Source organism: Sarcophilus harrisii, chromosome 1 (assembly GCF_902635505.1).
Source record: "Sarcophilus harrisii chromosome 1, mSarHar1.11, whole genome shotgun sequence".
NCBI lineage: Eukaryota > Metazoa > Chordata > Mammalia > Dasyuromorphia > Dasyuridae > Sarcophilus > Sarcophilus harrisii.
In genome coordinates this window covers 80,372,765-80,390,397 of record NC_045426.1, presented here as the reverse complement: position 1 = coordinate 80,390,397, position 17,633 = coordinate 80,372,765, and the positions used below count along the sequence as shown (strand labels likewise).

The 17,633-nt window shown below is 46.9% G+C and overlaps 2 protein-coding genes across 3 annotated transcripts in view; one reads left to right on the top strand and one right to left on the bottom strand.

The window, feature by feature from the left end:
* DNAH1 (dynein axonemal heavy chain 1) overlaps positions 1–3,045 on the top strand; it is a 138,494-nt gene extending 135,449 nt beyond the window's left edge. The window contains exons 76-78 of the mRNA XM_031958068.1: positions 42–393; positions 1,778–2,012; positions 2,711–3,045. Coding sequence (XP_031813928.1) covers positions 42–393; positions 1,778–2,012; positions 2,711–2,832 — 709 coding nt within the window. The 3' untranslated portion in view covers positions 2,833–3,045. The remainder of the gene's footprint in view (positions 1–41; positions 394–1,777; positions 2,013–2,710) is intronic.
* A 396-nt stretch (positions 3,046–3,441) lies between these two features.
* BAP1 (BRCA1 associated protein 1) lies at positions 3,442–17,630 on the bottom strand. 2 transcript variants are annotated; one of them, XM_031958018.1, is made up of 17 exons: positions 17,429–17,630; positions 16,237–16,266; positions 15,361–15,415; positions 14,417–14,549; positions 13,948–14,067; positions 13,458–13,519; positions 13,231–13,373; positions 12,678–12,756; positions 12,209–12,332; positions 11,529–11,676; positions 8,681–8,865; positions 8,029–8,162; positions 7,033–7,511; positions 6,761–6,915; positions 6,489–6,581; positions 6,311–6,383; positions 3,442–5,803 (listed from the first exon to the last, which is right to left on the bottom strand). In XM_031958018.1, exons 1-17 carry the CDS (start codon positions 17,463–17,465, stop codon positions 5,670–5,672), a joined length of 2,184 nt encoding a protein of 727 aa, XP_031813878.1. In that variant the 5' UTR covers positions 17,466–17,630; the 3' UTR covers positions 3,442–5,669. The 2 variants fall into 2 exon arrangements, with proteins under 2 accessions (XP_031813878.1, XP_031813873.1); XM_031958013.1 differs by having other exon boundaries at positions 6,761–6,918; positions 17,429–17,626.
* Between the last annotated feature and the right edge of the window lie 3 nt (positions 17,631–17,633).

Genomic DNA, 17,633 nt, shown 5'->3' with positions numbered 1-17,633 from the left:
CAAAGACTCTAGGAATCCCTTCCCTGTGATCTACCCCTCAGATACAACAAGCTACTCTTCGTGATCTCACAGTCACTCAAGGATGTGCTCAAGGCACTGAAGGGCCTGGTGGTGATGTCCTCACAGCTGGAGTTCATGTCCACCAGTCTGTACAACAACGCAGTGCCAGAGATCTGGAAGGGCAAAGCCTACCCTTCTCTCAAGCCTCTGTCTTCTTGGGTCATGGACCTGCTGCAGAGGATTGACTTTATAGAGAAGTGGATCCAGAATGGCATTCCACCCGTTTTCTGGATAAGCGGCTTCTTCTTCCCACAAGCCTTCCTGACGGGGACTTTGCAGAACTATGCTAGAAAGCGCGTCATCTCCATCGACACCATCTCTTTTGATTTTAAGGTCAGTGAGCAAAAGTAATTCTGCAGTTGACTGTCCAAAAAACAAGTGTCTCTGTGCACTGTAAGTCCTTCATCCGAGTCGGGTTCCCATTTGGTGATTTTGATGATCAGTTCTTGTCTTTCAAAATGTTGTTATTGTATAACTTGTTCGGTGGTTCTCATCTGTTCACTCTGAATCAGTTCATGACAATTTTCCTCAGGTTTCTTTTAAATTGTACCTTTTTGTCATAATATTCCAATAACATTCTCATACCACATTTAATTCAGATGGTCCCCAATTGATGGGCAGTCTCCACTGTTTAGGTTCGTTTTTTGCTACCAGAAAAAGAGCTGCATATTTTTCTTCTTTCTTTGGTCTCTCTGGAGTATAGGTTTTTTGGTGGTATAAAATTAAAGGGTATGTGCAATTTACTAACTGTTGGGTCATAGTACCAAATTGTTTTCCAGAAAGGCTTTGTCAAGAGTATATTAAAAATGTGCCTGTTTTTTCAAATCCCCTCTAACGTTTGTCATTGTCCTTTTTTGTTAATATTGGCGCTCTTTCAGTTGGATGTGAGGTGAAACTTCAGAGGTTTTTTTTTTTTTTTGGCTGAGGCAATTGAGATTAAGTGACTTGCCCAGGGTCACATGGCTAGGATGTGTTAAGTGTCTGAGACCATATTTGAATTCAGGTCCTCCTGACTTCAAGGCTGTCCCTGACAGCCCTATCCACTCTATCCACTGCACCACCTAGTTGCCCTTAACTTCAGTTTTTTTTTTTTTTAATTTCTCTACTTAATGATGACCTAGAAGTTTTTTTTCATATAGCTATTGATGATATCTTGTATTTCTTACTTTATAAAATTCAAAATGCCATTGAAAATGGTCATATCCTTTGACCATTTTACAACTAAGAGTTCCTATTTGTGTAAGCTTAAATCCATTTTCTTGGAAAGGAAATGATAGCTTTATCAAAGGAACATTTATTTTGCAAAGCTCTCTCCCCCCTCCAGTACCCTGTTTCTGAAAGGGTGAAATCAGAAGAAAAGCAGCAGGATTAAGGGGTACATGGCTCAGGCATCAGGAGCTTGGTGGCATTGAAGGGTGGAGCAAAGGTAGCTAAAGGATAGGTGGCAGGGGGAGGTGAGCCACTGGCTTGCTTTCTGAGCCTCAGAACTCTGGCTAGCCCTGGGAGGCAGTGACCCATCTCGGAATGACCAGTCCAGGTAATGGAGGCAATGAGATGCTTGCAAGAGGCACTTGCCAAATATCAGATACATAGCTCTCAGCGTAGCAGCCAACCTCACCTCCTCGTCTTAGGGATGGCTTACTGTGGGGCTTTCTGGATACAGTTTGGACATTCTATCACCTCACCTTAAGCCACTGATCTCTCTCCCAATCTCTAGGTAGTAAGGCAGTCACTGAATCAGCTGACTGCAAGACCAGAAGTGGGCTGCTTCATCCACGGCCTGTTCCTGGAGGGGGCACGCTGGGACCCTGACAGATTCTTCCTGGCCGAGTCTCGGCCCAAGGAGCTCTACACAGAGATGGCCATCATCTGGCTGGTTCCTGTGCCCAACCGCAAAATCCCACTCAGGGGCTTTTATGTTTGCCCCATTTACAAGACATTGACTCGAGCTGGTATGTACTTGTCCCGTGACTCCCCTACACAGAACCTGAGGGAGAGGGGGAGAAACAGGAGGCGAGACAAGGGGCCAGAGTCCCTGGCGCAGCTTCTTTTGGCTCCCGATAAACCAGCTGCTGGACTAAGGCATCCCTGCCACTTTTCCTGTGCCAAGTGATAGGAACACGTCCTTGGTTTGCGGGACCAGGACCTGACCACCCCAAAGCCTAGAGATCTTGGCAGAAATTGGGACAGAAGCTGAATGCAGCATGAGCCCCAAATCTGTTAAAAAAAACTCCCACCCTCATCTTGAACTTTCTTAGGTCACATTCCCATGGCCGTGCTATGGTGCCTGCACACAATTATCTTTTGAGAGAGATGGTGTAACTGTCTCCAGGTCTAAATAACTCTTAGTGCCAGGCACCTGTTGTGTCAGGGATCCTAGAATTTCATGGTTGAAGAGGGCACCTTGGGGTCATCTTGTCCAGTCCTGATTGTCCAAGGGAAGCTCATCTGCCCTAAGTGGCAGTTCTTGAATGCAAGCAGCCATCTCCAGGGTTGCCTTCAGCAGAGATTCCTTAAACCTTAGAGCACCATAGCCCTGGACGTCCTCCCTCATGGGAGCCGGGGGTGAGGAGGAATAACAGGCGGCAAGCACAAGGGGAGCCCCAAGAGCCTCCTTCATACAGCCTGCTTCTATTGATGTTTGTTCTAGGTACACTGTCAACCACTGGCCATTCTACCAACTATGTCATAGCCGTGGAGATCCCCACTGACAAGAATCAGAGACACTGGATCAAGCGAGGGGTGGCCCTCATTTGTGCTCTGGACTATTAGGCCCCCTGGGGTCAAGCAGGCCTCCACTCTGGCTCTCAGCTCAGGCCAAGGCCACAATGCTCCTAGAGCTGGCCATGCCGGATCCCCTTCCCTAGGAGAGCTCAGAGCTGCAGCCTGGGGGGACAGAGCGGGACAGGAAGGAGCCTGTGGCCCATGATCAGAGGGAATAAATTTTTTTTTAATATTGTCTACCTATTTATACTGTAGCTTGCTCTGGGGGTCTCTGCCAGTCAGAAAAGTGGGGGGGGCCAGTCTTTGAAGCCAACTCTTACCAACAGGCCTGGACCCCTGCTGGCTCAGCAGGAAGCCCCCTTCTCTCCCATCCCTCTAGTTATACTGTTAGAAGTCTTCTGCCTTGATAGTCTGCAAGAGATCAGCTGAGACCTTTTCCAAATTGCATCCTAAAACGCTACAACTGGAAGGGACCTCATCTTACCAGGTAAAGTGGAGGCCCAGAGATGATAGGACTCCAAAGTCACACAGCAAACTAGTGGCAGAACTAATAAGAGAATGCAGGTCCCCCAACTCGTCGTCCAGGGTTCTGCCACTGCACATACACTGCCCGAGTCCTGGTGCCATGGAGAGTGCCCAGAACAGAGAAAATGCTTGCACAGCACAGTACACAGTTCTTTATTCAGCCAACACAGAGCATATAAGTTACAGGAAAACTTTTATTCATTCAGGCAAGACTGGTATTTATTTACAAGGATGGACAGGCAACAGGCAAGGGGTGGCCCAAGCCCCAGCCTGCCCAGGTCTCTTATATACAATAGCTTCAGTTAACCTTCCCCAAGACACCTACATTTTATTTCAAGTTGATTCCTGTCTCTTCTGAAATTCAGTGCAAGCAGAAGGAGAAGAAATTCATCTGCCCTACCACAACTTAAAATGGCAATTGTGGTATATAAAGAAGGGACCTTCACTTTCTCCCAGGGGCCCTTAGAGAGAGGGGGAAACAGGTAAAGGGAGGGGTGGGAAGAGACAGGGTTGGGGTAGCAACAGCTACCATGGTCACAAAGAAGCAAACAGACTCTGGAGGGTGGGAAAGGGCAGAGACTGGTCCCCAAATGGCAATAGGACTTTGCCTCTAAGTCGTCTCAGGGCACAGGGTAGCTTAGGCCCGGCACAGGGTAGCTTAGGCCCAAGTGGAAAATGCCCATAAAATGGAAGCAGGCAGGTGGCCAGTCTTCCCCTACTTTATGCTCCTATACGGGGTGCTAAGCTCAGGAAGGAAAGAGAAACAGCCCCCACAAGTTCCCTCAGCACCAACAGCCTGATAACTTGTCACTCCACCTTGCTCCCCAGAGAGCTACCTCTGCTCTCCCAGCAGGCTTGCTGAGGGAGGGCACCTCTCTAACACTAGCAGGCATGGGCACATCATGCTCAGAGCCTCCACAGAAACCCGTCCAAGTCTCCACCCACCCTGGAGATTGAACAGCCCCTGCACACACAGTCCCATTACAGCAAGCTCAAGGCTAGGAAAGCCAGCAAATACTTTGAAAATCAGCCTTCTCCCCAAAGAAAAGGCTTGGGGACACCTTGGCACCATGTGTTTCTGGAGCAACGCCTAACTCCACTGCAGCAGGCCTTAACAGGACAGAGGAGCTGAGCCCAAAGAACCCAAACACCTTGACCTCATATATACTCCCTTTTTGGGCCAAGCCAGGAAAGGAAAAACAAGTTATAGGAATTAAAAGAACCTAAAAACTTAAAATAGCTCCACTCTTAAGACTTGACAGTCCAAGTAGCTGCTCAGACCAATTCAGTAACAAAGCTATGCATTTCCATAAAACCCAGAGAATCCTGCCACTCCCCACCTGCCCTACTTCTCATACTGATCCTGAGCAAGCCTCGATTCCTGAGTTTGGAGTTCAAACAAACAGCAGATGTGCAAAAGTGCAGGCCCAACCTCTCCAGGAGACGGTTGGGGGATCTCACCAGGAGTGCTTGTGTGGTCCGGGCTGGGCTCATATGGGGGTGAATGGGGGAACCTGGGCAAAAGCACCTCTGGCCCTGGTCACACATCCAGGAGGTAAGTGGTTGTGACCCTGAAGTCCCAGCTCTGCCCTCCAGCTCCCCAGACAGGGTTTAGGGGAGCACACACACACACACACACACACACACAGAGAAAATGGATGAGGAAGAAAGCCAGGGGAAGGGATGGAGAGCCAGATCTGGACAAGCTATGTCCAGAAGGCTGCTGTGTAGGAGGCAGTGGTATTCAATACAATGGTGGCAAGATTAGTCAGAACCAAGAAAAAAATAGACATTTCTCATATATAAAATATATATTCTGCTGTCACTGAGGCAGGGAGTCAAGGCCCCGGTTGTCAATGGGGTCCATGTACCCTTTGGGGTGGATGATCCACAGCCAGCTGTGGGCAGGCTCAGATGACATAGGGAGAAAAAGAGGGTATTCCCACAGGAAGAGTTCCCACTACACCAACTTCAGCTGCTGCTTCCTGAGGGTCCCTGCACTGACTTTTCGACAATCTCTGGCTGACCTGCCCAATCCCCACTCCCAGCTCCAACCCTCCAAAAGCTGAGAATTTAAGTACTGATTTAAGTATCCTCAGGTCAACAGGGAGAGGCTTAGAGAGCCATGTGACCAAGAAGTCTCCCTTATTTCTAAAGGATCAGTGGGAGGTCTGTAGTTCGACCAACACACGGGAACCTTCACCTGTCCACTTGGGAATGATGTTCCCACTTTAAACTGTACAGTAATACTGGGTCCAAGGGGAGGAGAATAGGTGGGGGCCGCTCTCAGCTGCGTGCCCTCAAAACGCCCTCTGATTAGGGGAGCACATGGAAGGCCCAGCCCTGGGCCGGGAGGTCCCTCACTGCCGCTTGGCTTTGTAAGGACGGGAGCGTTTCCGTCTGTCAGGCTTCCTCTGTTTGTGGAGCCGGCCAATGCTGACGCCCTGTCGTCGCCGCACGGAGATGTTCTGCTCCACGAGGTTGGCCAGCATGCCTAGGAGAGGGCACAACAGACTGAATGGGCAGCCTGCGCCCAGTCATTTTTGGTCGAGGAGCCAAATTGAGACCCACAACACTCCTCTGTGTGGCCCAAACCAGAGCAAAATGTAACTGCTAAGGATATGACAAAAATAAGAATACAATAGAACAAAAATAATGCAACATAGGTGCCTGTAAAGATTCTTATGACTGGTTTAGTGGCCCTTCTTTCTCCTTGAATTTGACAACATCTGTCTACAAGAGCATCAACGAAAGATGTGAGCTGTCCTGGGAGATTTACAAGGCCACACAGGAAGGAAAGCCCAAGAAGCTGGGCCAGAAAACAGCCTGTGTTTCCCCCAATCCGCACAAGCTTTAGCATCTCTGCTAGGGTGCAGACCTCGCTTCAGGGGCATGGGTCTGTCTGCCTGGGAGAACAGGCTTCATTTCCCTTCCAAAAAGTGGGAGCACCTCCCTAAAAGCCGCCCGGCCCCTCTGCCAGGGGTCAGCATTTCCACCTCACCTTCCTGAGCCAGCATGGAAATAAATGTGCAGATGAACTCATCGTAGTTGTGGGTTCTTCTCTGGTCATCAATCTAGGAAGGAAAATACAGGAGGAGGAGGAAGAAGAGGAAGAAGATTGGCAGCTAAACTTTTGGCATCAGAAGTCACCCCCCCCAAGTGTGGCGCCAGGAGCTCACCTTAAATTTTTTCCTCTTCTCCACCTCTTCCTTGAGACAGGCTTCATAGTTTGCAATCTCTGCTTCCACACACTTCAGCAGTGCCAGCAGCTCCTGGCAAGACCAAGAACTCTGGTGACATGGCTGCCCAGGCAGGAGGGGGACCCCCAAAAGGGCATGGTGCAGGACTCCTGAAGCCACTGTCCATAACCCACGCCAGGTGTGACACCAGCAGGACCAGGAAAAAAAAGGGAAATGGCAACTTTCCCTGGCCCCAGGAAAAGGACACTCACTTTGGGGGAATACTTCTCCCCACACATCTGCTCCGGGGGCCGGCTCAGCCCGGCTTTCTCTCTGTCACTCGGTTCAGGCATCTCCTTCTCCTCCAGGGCGACGCCGATCTGGGTGGTCTGGCTCTGTCTGGCAGGCGGCGAGGAGCCTTTCCCACCTTCTAAGAGGAGCACACCCGTGAGAGAGCTAGAAGCAGGGCAAACTTCCCTGGGGCTAAGGGTCCTGCCAAACCCTCTTCTGACTGAGCAGGCCCCCGCTCCCCTCGTTCCCTCACCTGTGATGGTGAGAGGACACAGCATCCCATCCTCTGAGAGATGCAGAAGGCCTGTGCTGATGATGGGCCCCAAGTCGCGTACAGCCCGGTTGTAGCGCATACAGTCCACTCGCAACAACCCATCGTCCTCCCCAAAAAGCACCTTGGAGATGTGGGAGGTGACGGGGCTGGAGGGGCGGGTGGGGTTGGCAGAACGGATAGGGGAGCGGAGTGGGGAGTTGAAGGCACTCCCTATTTCAGATGCTGTGTCGGTGCTCTCGTTGCTGGGGGTGGGCGAAGGCTGAGAGTGAGAGGGCACGGCTACCGCTGGGCTCCCGGCCCCCCCACTAGTCTTGATGGACAGAGGAATTGAGAGGTCTTTCTGGGACTCTTTAAGCTTCTCAGCCAGTACGTTGATGGTGTTGGGCTGCAGGACACAGAGCTGCCCATCGGAGGAGGGAGGCAAGGGCTCCTGCTTGACCTGCCCTTTCCGCTTGTACCTGTGCAGGCCCAAAGAGAGAGAAAGTGAGCCCGGGGAGAAGACGGGCCCGTTCCCAGAAGCACTTCCCAAGCCCTCTGGCCCCACAGCTGGCCGAGCAGCAATCTTTGGAAAGCCTCTCCCCCAATTCCGAGAACTAAAGAAGCTTTTAAAGAAGAAGACAAAGTAGGACAGGAACCAGGGCACTGAATTTGACCCCAGAGTTCTGACACTGTGTGACCTCTCAAGGCCTCAGAGAGCTCCCTGATGTCTCTCCCAAGTCATACGACGGGTTTGGTCTGCAATCTCATGTCCTTCCTATACTCGAGGCAGGAAGAACAGATGGCATCTTTCTCTCTTCAGCCTTGGCACAAGTAGGAATGTGAAACCCAAGGTTACCTGAGAGGGCCTGGCTTCTCTTCCAATGCCCATTCTCAGGAGATATCTGGCAGCCCCACTTCCTCTCCCTGACATTTAAATTACAGACAGAAAAGGCCAGAGGTTTTCCATATTCTGTGTCTTGGTGCAAAAGCAGCTACCTGATGGCAGAATTTGTGTTCCGAACATCCTCTTCCTCTTCCTCATCATAATCATCCTCATCATCTGAGTACTGTTGTGGTGGACGAACTGGGACCCGGCTGCGGCCCACACCTGCTGCCAGGTCCTCTTCTTCCTGGAGGAAACAATCCCAGAATCAGTGGAAAGAGCGGGCTAGGCCAAGTGGGGAAGCCTGGCGGCTCCAAGACAGGCTACATAGGCTGCTTTTTTCTCACTCCTAGAATATGGCAGAGGCAGATGCTCCTCTGGTGTGGCATCTGTCCCACACATCCTTTCTAAGGAAACAGAATATTCAAAGATTATGCCTTAGTTACATTGGCAATTAAGACCTGATTAAGAACATATCCCATGTTCACAAGATCATAATTCTGGAACCAAGCAAATGATCAGGAATCAGGGAAAACTTGGATTTCCAGAAATTCTCCTGAATTTCTGAGATTTTTTAATGACAGAACACTCAATACCACACTAAAAAAAATATTATGACCCAAACCAGAAATACAAGATATTCTCAAATAGCTACCAAATTCCAGGGTCAGTGAGATACCACCCGCTCAAAGCACTCAGTACCAAGGACAGCCATGGCACTAAGTGTTAGACTAGAGATGCACCTGTTGAGCTCTAGACACGTACTTGCATGGGAGACTTGGCATAGTTATGGTTATCCAGGAAAGCTGGGAGCCGCTGAACAATGGGACTGGGATTTGCTGGGACTCCGTTGAGACTGTTGACTGGAGGCTTCACTATGAGCTTGGGTTTGCTGGGTGGGCTATGTGTGGGGGCTGGCTGGCAAGGTCCCGCTACCTCTTCAGTTCCCTCTTAAAGGAAGGAAAAAGAATATGAATTATGTCTTCAGAATCAGCTATGGGAGGTACTGGTAGGAAGAAAGAGGGAACTACTTCCAGACTTCTAACCATGTGATAAAGCAGCAGTCAAAACTCCTTTGCTTAAAAAACAGGCAGAAAAAGATCAATGGGGGACAATCAAAAATAATCCAATGTTTGATAAAATAGAAATCATAAAAGACTAAGTAAAGCATTCTTTAGTGGATAAAAACTGCTGGAAAACTAGAAAGTAGTATGTCAAAAATTAGACTTAAAACACTTTACACTATATTCCACAATACACTCTAAATGGATACATGACCTTAGTTTTAAGAGAGCATAACCTTACAATTCCAATATACTTGTGATAGAAAGAGCCATCTGCATTCAGAGAGAGAACTGAATGTGGATCAAAGGATAGTATTTTTACAGTCTGTGTTTGTGGGTGTGATGGTAGTATTGGCTTAGATTTTTTCCCCCTCTCGATTTTTTTCTTCTCTTTTAATCTTATTTTTCTTGTGCAGCATGACAAATATGAAAGTATGTTTAGAAGAGTACACATGTTTAACCTATAGTGGACTGCTTGCTGTCTGGGGAGATGGGGAGGGAAAAAAAATTGAAACACAAGATTTTGCAGAGAGGTGAATGCTGAAAACTATCTTTGCATGTTTTTTGGGGGGACAAAAAGTTACTGCCCCCTCCCAAAAAAGAAAAAAAGAGAGTGTGTGACCTTAGTTTTAAGCAGGTATAGAAAAATGCTTCTCACAAGTATAGAAAAATGTACCTAGGATAAGACAAGAAATGGGGGAAAAACATGTTTGTACCAAATTTCTCTGACAAGGGTTGGTATTCAAGATATATGAGCAATTCATAGATATTTATGACCAAAATCCATTCTCTAATAGATAAGTGGTCAAAGATATGCACAATCTTTAAAAGAAATGAAAACTATTCACAGCCACATGAAAGAAGACTCTAAATTTAAAATCAAAACAACCCTAACACTTTACTTCATATCCTGCTCATTGTCAAAGATGACAAAAAAGTGGGAGATAGTCAATGATGAAGCAGTTATGGGAAGATAGGCACCATAGTGTATTGTTGGTAGAACAATGAACCAGTATGAACATTTCGGAAAGCAATTTCAATTTATACAAATTCAATCATTAAAACATCCATACCATACCCTTGGTGTCAGAGATGATAAAAAGAAAGTCTCCCTATACAATATTTATAGCAGCATTTTTTGTAATGACAAAGAACTGGAAATAAAGTAGATGCCTAATGATTAAGGAATGGCTAAACAAAGTGTGGTAAATAAATGTAACAGAACACTACTGTGCTGTAGGAAATGATGAATGTTTTGAATAAGAGAAGGAAAACTACAAGAGCTGATGCAGAGCAAAGTAAGCAGAGACAACAAAACAATCTACACGACGACTACAACAATATAAATGGAAAGAAACAGCACCCATCAAAAAAACCAAAATTACAAAAAATAAGCATACCTATGAGCACACATTCCTAGCCTTTTCACTGCAGAGGTGGAAGGCTCATGAAGGCTGCTATAGTGCACATATTTTCAGACTTTTTGATATACAGTCAACTGATTTTTTTCCAATTTCTTTTGTCTTAAATACTAACCTATTATATGGGATGGTTCTCTGGGACAGAGAAGCTAGGGTAATACTATTTTTAAAAGTAAAAATTCTAAACAATTTTTTTTTTTTTTAAACAGGACCAGGTACTTGACTTGCACCTTCTTCCATTTAACACTTCCTAAAGAAATCAGCTCCTGCTATTTCCATCCTTCAAAATCAGAGGATAATATTCTCTGACTCTGAGAAATTCTCAGACAGGAGTAAAAAGGGAACTAAGAAAAAAAATGAGAAAAGAAAAAAAGGTGAAAAGTAAAGGAACAAAAGAAGGGAGATAATCTATGTGGTTTAAGGGACACGAAAGGGAGTAGAGTATTATAGGCCTCTCAGTCTTTACCTTGACCACTCATTTGAAGAACGCAGGTATTTCCCAAATGTCTAGAATTCCACAATTCTCCATGGGAAAAACAAAGTCTGCAGGGACCCCTAGGAGGCCAGCAGGGTTTTTCTCTCAGACTCTGCAGCTGGCACTTGGTGAGCTATATATTCTGAAGTCATTGGCTCAAATTTAGAAAGGACCTTAAAAGCCACTGAATCTAACTCCTTCATTTTACAGATGAAGAAACTGAGGCACAGAGAAATATAAATGCCCAGGGCTACACAACTGCCAAGTGTCTAAAAGAGGATTTGAGCTCGGGTCCCCCGACTCCAAATTTTCATTCCACCATGTTGCCTTTCAATGAGCACAACTTAAGTCCCTCTACAAGCCTTAACAACTGGGACTTATCAACTTTTTTTTTTTAAATGCTCTAAAAACGGCATGTAATGGTTTCCTTTGTAATTTTATGTATTATATTTTATGCATTTAAAAACATTTCAAGAAGGGGCCCATAGGCTTCATAAGACTACCTGAGAAGTCCATAATATCCAAAAGATTAAAAAGTTTTATTCTACACCAACTTGGAAGCAGCCAAGTCCCATTTAACTGAACCCTCTCCCAAAAGAGGAGTTAAGCTATGTTCAGGCCTCCTGGGGTCCTGTCATTCAGGCATCTCATACCTGTTTGAGAACCCTCAGAGGCCAGTGGGGTCTTGCTTGTTTCAAGCACCAGAGAGGGCTTGCAGGAGGCCGGCTTGGAGTCCTCAGGGGGCTGAGACTCTTGGGACTTCTGGGTTTGAATCAGTTCTGGCTGAGTCACTCGGATCAGCTGAAACCAGAATAAGGAGTGCACTGAGCAGTGGAACTAGCAAAACTCTATACTTGTAGGGACACAGACTCACTGGACTGTGCCCTCTCATAGTTCCTGCCAAGTATGCCCTAAGGGAACAGCACAGCCAGCTGTTGCCTAATCACACCACCATGAAATGGGAATACTAATGACTTCATTTTAGGAGCCAGTCCTCAACCCAACTTCAATCTTTCCCACTCTCCAGGGAGTTAGAGAGGAATAAGGAAACATCCAAAGCTAAGTGGAAGAACAGAAAGGAGAGATAAGAACATGGAAAATCCACCAATTACTTGAGCCCCCAAATAATCAAGCTGTTTGAAGAAAAACTGATACCAGAATGCTAAATCAGAGGAGAAAGAACACATGCAGAACAAGAGGTCACGATAAGAGCACAAAGAACAGAAAGGTAAGTGGCGCTCTTAATAGGGAGGGATTTCAAGTACCCACAAACAAGACAAACATCAGGGGCTACTCTCAGCACAGGAACAGTTTGAAGTGTGGCCTTCCCTACCTGCTGCAAGGCTTCCAACACCGTCTGTCGGTTCATCTTCAGGACGTGCAGCTTAGATTCGTACTTGATCCTGCGGTCGGGCACTACCGCCATCAGGTTAAATCGGATGTCATGATATGGCTCCCTGTGGTCACACCCACCGGCCACCTGAGCTTCAGGTCTTCTGGAGCCACACCCCACCCTCTGTGCCCCTTCTTTCCCAGCCACATGATCATTGCAAATTACTTGGTACCAGGAACTTAAAATTCAGTGTCCTGGGTGGAGCCAACAATTAACATATATCATGCCTTGATATGAGGCAAAAAAGGAAGCCAGTTTCTCACCAAAATGTTTTTTGTTTGTTTTTTAAATAAGCTCACCCCATCCTTTAGAATGCCATAATTATCCAAGGAAAAGAAAAAGAATGAAGACAGTCAAGCTGCCATTAAGCTTCCCAATGCTGTGCCCACCCCCGAGTCTGGACAGTTACCCTGCTGTAGCCAGGCCAATCCGTTCCATGATGACTCGTCGGGCTTTATCTGTCCACTCTTCATCTTCCCCCCAGGGCCCTAGGAAGAATAAGGAGGGAAAGGAGAAAAAAACAAATTAAAAAAAAAAAAAAAAAGTTGGAAAGTGATGAAGACAGAAGCCAAGTGGGCTGGAGGGAGTATTTGGGCACTACTCATGAAGGATGCCTATAGTCAGAATTCAGACATTCTCAGGAGTTAATTTGTCATATATGATAAGAAGCTCTATAAATATGTTTCACTAGTTTACTGTCAAAGACCACACATCAATGTGGTCAAGCTGCTCAACTAAATAATTTTACTATGAAATATCTAAAAATCATATCACCAAATGTAGAATTCAGAATAAGTGAGAAATAAAACAAACCAAAATTATTATGGTCAGATGACAAAACTATTATGGTCAAAAATCAAGGAAAACTACTCAGGTTATTTAGGGTCTCAAGTCATTACCCTAGTAGGAAATATCAGCATTTAGATCTCCCTGTCCCAAGGAACTCAAAGTATGAACCCTACCATGATCGATGGGGTACACTTTCAGCCCATCTAGCTCAAAGAGACGTCCCTTAATGGGGACATAGCTGACAAAATGGAATGCTTCCATCGTCCGCACAGCACTGATCCCATTCTGCTTCTCTGGCAGATGTCGTGGCTCAGGCCTGCAGAGGAGATGGGTTCAGAAAATTGATTATGGAGACTCCCTCCCTTACTGATAATTTTCTCTCTTATTCCATTATATATACCTGGCATGGCTATTATGTGCTTTGGCCAACTCTGGAGCATTCCCAATGGCATATCCCTTGCTCTAGAAAGAAGATATAATTGCATGTCAGTCTCCATGTAAAGAAGAGATAGAGAAACTGATAATTTAACACAGATAAAAGAAAAGTGACAAACTCAATGGAGGGTTCAGATGACCTCAACTACAACTCAAGCACCTTACTTGTTATGTAGCTTTAGTCAATCATTACTTAACTTCTTGTCTATAAAATAAGCATGGCCATGATATGCTCTACTCAAGTCACAGGGCTGCATAAGGGAATCAATGAAGCCACAAGACCAAATAATGTGAAAAATTAAAATCACCACATCCACTCCTGATATGGGGGAAACTTCATTCTCTTGAGAGAGCAGCAGAGTGGCCCCTGGCTAAGCACTGCATACATGTCAATCTAGTTTGCAAAGAATGGACACATAGCAACCTCTGCCAAGCAAGCAGGGGCCTCAAAATACCTCTGGGCTGAAGCCCGTGGTGAAATCCTTCATACGGCTCAGCGTTGGGCCCAGGTCCACATTGCTACAGTTCAGAAGGACACTCAGTAAGGCATGAGTGGCACAGGAGTTGGGAATCAGCTGCAGAACCAAGAACAGCCACTTTTATCCATGATATACATCTTGTTCCAACCTCCCATATACCAATGTAGCCTTATTGATAAATCTGGCACACAGAAAAAAAGGCAGTGTGTGGTCTGGCCAACTGACTTAGTCAGAACTCTTTAAACCTTAGGCAAAAGAGCCACCCCCTCCCATGCCTCAATGTAGACATTGTAGAGAAATTCTCTTGGTCAGAGTATTTACATACCAACACTACCACTTAGATTTTGTCTAATTTCTCCTAAAGCAGAAATATTAGTAATGCTAAGCTATTTTGTGGCGCTTGGACACAAAAAGTCCACCCTCAGAGCACAGAGAATGAAATAACCTGATGGGCGAAGAACATGTTATTCACTATGTCATCATCGATCACAGAAGTCTCGTCCACTAGGGTGGAGACCTTGCGACGAGACCGACGTTCTTCGATCCATTTGAAGAGGAAGATGAAGCCATACACTGGACTGGAGGAAAAGAGAAGTTATTAAGTGTGTTTGACCAGGCTGGAAGGCAAGGCTTCTCTTTCTCCTATTTTTCTTTCTTTTTTCTTGCCCTTAAAATTGCTTCACCACACAAACAGGAGAGACTACCAAATTGCTACTCTGTACTAACCTACTGTGAAGACTACCAACTCAGTTTAAAACAGAAGTATATGTACTTCCTCTGTACATGTACTATCACAGCCTCTATTCTATCTTTGCCCTTAGAATCCATAGGGAAGGCACCCACCCCCTTTCCCAAGTAGAATCTCATAATTACATGCCATCCAAAAAAAAAAAAAAAAAAAAAAAAGGTAATTCACTGCCCAGAGGATCATCTTAGAAGATGCCTCAGGATAAAAGCAAAACAGAGATACATAAAAATTCTGTTCCAATGAGAAGTTCAACCAGTGACTCTTCTATCAGGGACTCCAGCACAACATCCTGAGCAAATTAAATAAAACAAGTCCACACTCAAACCGGCTCCTTTTTTTCCCCTAAGGAGAAACTTTTAGGCTTGCTATCATGACCCATTTTCTGATATTTATAGGAGTTAACTCCTACTACATAGGCATCCAAGCAAAGCCTTAGCATCTCAGACAATAAAATACTAAGCACTGTGAGAAGAGCCAGCCAGCCAGTCAAGACTGGGCCCTCCTGAGTTCTCTAAATCAAAGCTTATTACCAAGTAATCTAAGAGCTTTCAAAATCAATGAGACCTAATCAGATTCTTTCTTAAGACACTTTCTCAAACTATCTTAGGTCAATGACAGAATTTAATAGAGAAGTAACTTACCCCTGGCATTTGCTCTGAAGATCATAGATCTCCTCAACTTGTACACCTTTAACACCTAAAGAATATCATAAACATTTATCATACAACTTTTGTGTTCAGTGCTAGAAGTATGAAGCTAGATACATTAAGTATTCCACTACTAGAGTTTACAATCTAATATGGTAATGGGGGACAGTGAGGGGGGAAAGGAGCATGGAGAGGGGAAAAATACATACCAATAACTGGTGAAATGGATAGGTCTAAGTAGAATGCTGACACATGAACAAGGAAAGATCCTTTTAAAGTTATGTGGAAGGGAATTAGGGAGAAGCTAAAGTTCAAGGAAAAGGTGGTACTTGAGAAAAGTTAAAACTTTAGAGAGCTATTTCCCAGGCATGGGTGTTAGCAAAGCAAAGGCACCAAAAAAAACAAAAACAAAAACAAAACCAAACCAAGAGAGAAAAGCACTAAGTCCATATTGTTGAAAAACAGTATACATAAAAGAGATTATGTGCAATAATGCTAGAAAAGTCTATCATAGGGCTAATTTGCGATAAGCCTTGAATTCTAGAATAAGGAATTTATAATCAATGTGTAAGACAAAGGAGAGCCAAGGACATGGTAGGAATAGAAAAATGCTAAAAGTCAGAACAGAAAATTGGGGAGATTACTAAAGTAATATGAGAAAGAGGCTGGGAAGATGATAGAAAAGAAGTAGGAAAACCCTTTATAAGTCTGTAATCTATACGAGAGTTAACAAGATTCTTGTCATCTACAGCAGTTACAATATGACTGAGAAGGGGGATGGTTGTAAGAGATTTTGCAAAGGCGAATCTGACATAGTCTGATGACATCATACAAAGAAGATGAGAATCTTAGTGGAAATTTCATACTTACCAAAATCTTCTACCAACAGGGTAAAAAGGCCTGAGTTGGAAAGGATTGGAAAAGGAAGGAGATAGCAGAGAAAGAGAAGAAAAGGCGTCATTTCATGATCAAAATCACACTAAACTAGTGACTTTTATTAAGAGAAAGGAGACGGAATCACGACCCTCCAAACTACAGGTCTCTGGGATGTTTCCCACTCTTCTTGCAGCGGTAGGGCCCCCTTCTCTCTCTCTCTCTTTTTTTTTTTGCTGAGGCAATTGGGGTTAAGTGACTTGCCAGGGTCACACAGCTTGGAAGTGTTATATTTGAACTCGGGTCCTCCTGACCCCAGGGCTGGCGCTCTATCCACGGCGCCCCCTGGCTGCCCCCGGGGCCCCCTTCTCAAGACCACTCCTTTCCTTAAACCCAGGGCTTCCGAAGTTCAACTCTGCTCTGCGAGGCCGTTCTGCCCTCGAGAAACGGCAACCATCCCGGCCACCTCCCCCGCGGGGCTGACCCCTCCGTAGCCGAGGAGGCTAACTCGGCCGCGCCTGCCACGCAGCAGGCGCACGCAGCATCACCGTTTACCCCCGGCCCGAGGGCTCGAGCCCGCTCCTCCGTTCTCCGGAACCCGCCACCAGGTCCGGAGCGTCCCTGCACCCCAACAAGCCCAAGGCGCCCTGCGGCTTTCCCTTCCCAAGGCAGGCTCCCAGCTGCAGCGGAGGGGAGGGGCAGGACCGCCCGGCGGGGCCCGGGCTCCCACGCTGACAAGTGCCGGCGGGCGGGGGAGGCCGGGCCCGGGGGGAGGCCGGGCCCGGGGGGCGGCGCGAGCCCCAGCAGGGCGAGCGCGCCCAGAACACTTCCGGAGGGATCCAGAAGCAGAACGCCGGGAAGCGCCTCCCAAGTGGGATAGCCGCTTGCGGGGCTGGTGGCACGGGCGTTTCCCGCACACGCCACTCAAAGCTGCAAGGCGCTCGCTTTTCAGAGGAGGCTGAGCGATTCGGAAGACGGCCCTCCACCTCCCCGGAGTGCCGGCCCTCGCCCCTCCAGCCCCCGTGCCCTCCTCTCGGCCCTCGGGACTGCCCAAGACGCAAGAACGCTCCTTCTTTATTTACACCCTTCCCCAGACCCCTTCCCCCTCCCCCACGCCAGGCCCTCCTGCCAACCTTTCCTTCCTCCCCCCTCCCCCCTCCTGCCCCGCCCCCCCTTTCTCGCCCCTCACCTGGGTCGCTCTCCAGCTCCAACCAGCCTTTATTCATCTTCCCCTGGAACGGCCCCTCAGCGCCATGTCCAAGCTCCGCCGCCGCCCCTGAGAGCCCCGCACTCAAGGAAGCCCGGCCGGCACCGGGCCCCCACTCTCAGACGCCCAGACAACGGGCCCGAGAGCCGCGTCACCGGGGCGCGACGCGACGCGGAGGTTCTGACGT

Excerpts from the sequence above, each read along its gene's own strand:
- BAP1 (XM_031958013.1), bottom strand. The coding sequence starts at position 17,465 with ATGAATAAAGGCTGGTTGGAGCTGGAGAGCGACCCAG. Across the intron at positions 13,520-13,947 it reads CCACGGGCTTCAGCCCAGAG|AGCAAGGGATATGCCATTGG; the intron begins GTATTTTGAGGC and ends TCTTCTTTCTAG. Across the intron at positions 5,804-6,310 it reads TTCCATGCTGGCTCAGGAAG|GCATGCTGGCCAACCTCGTG; the intron begins GTGAGGTGGAAA and ends GCCCTCTCCTAG.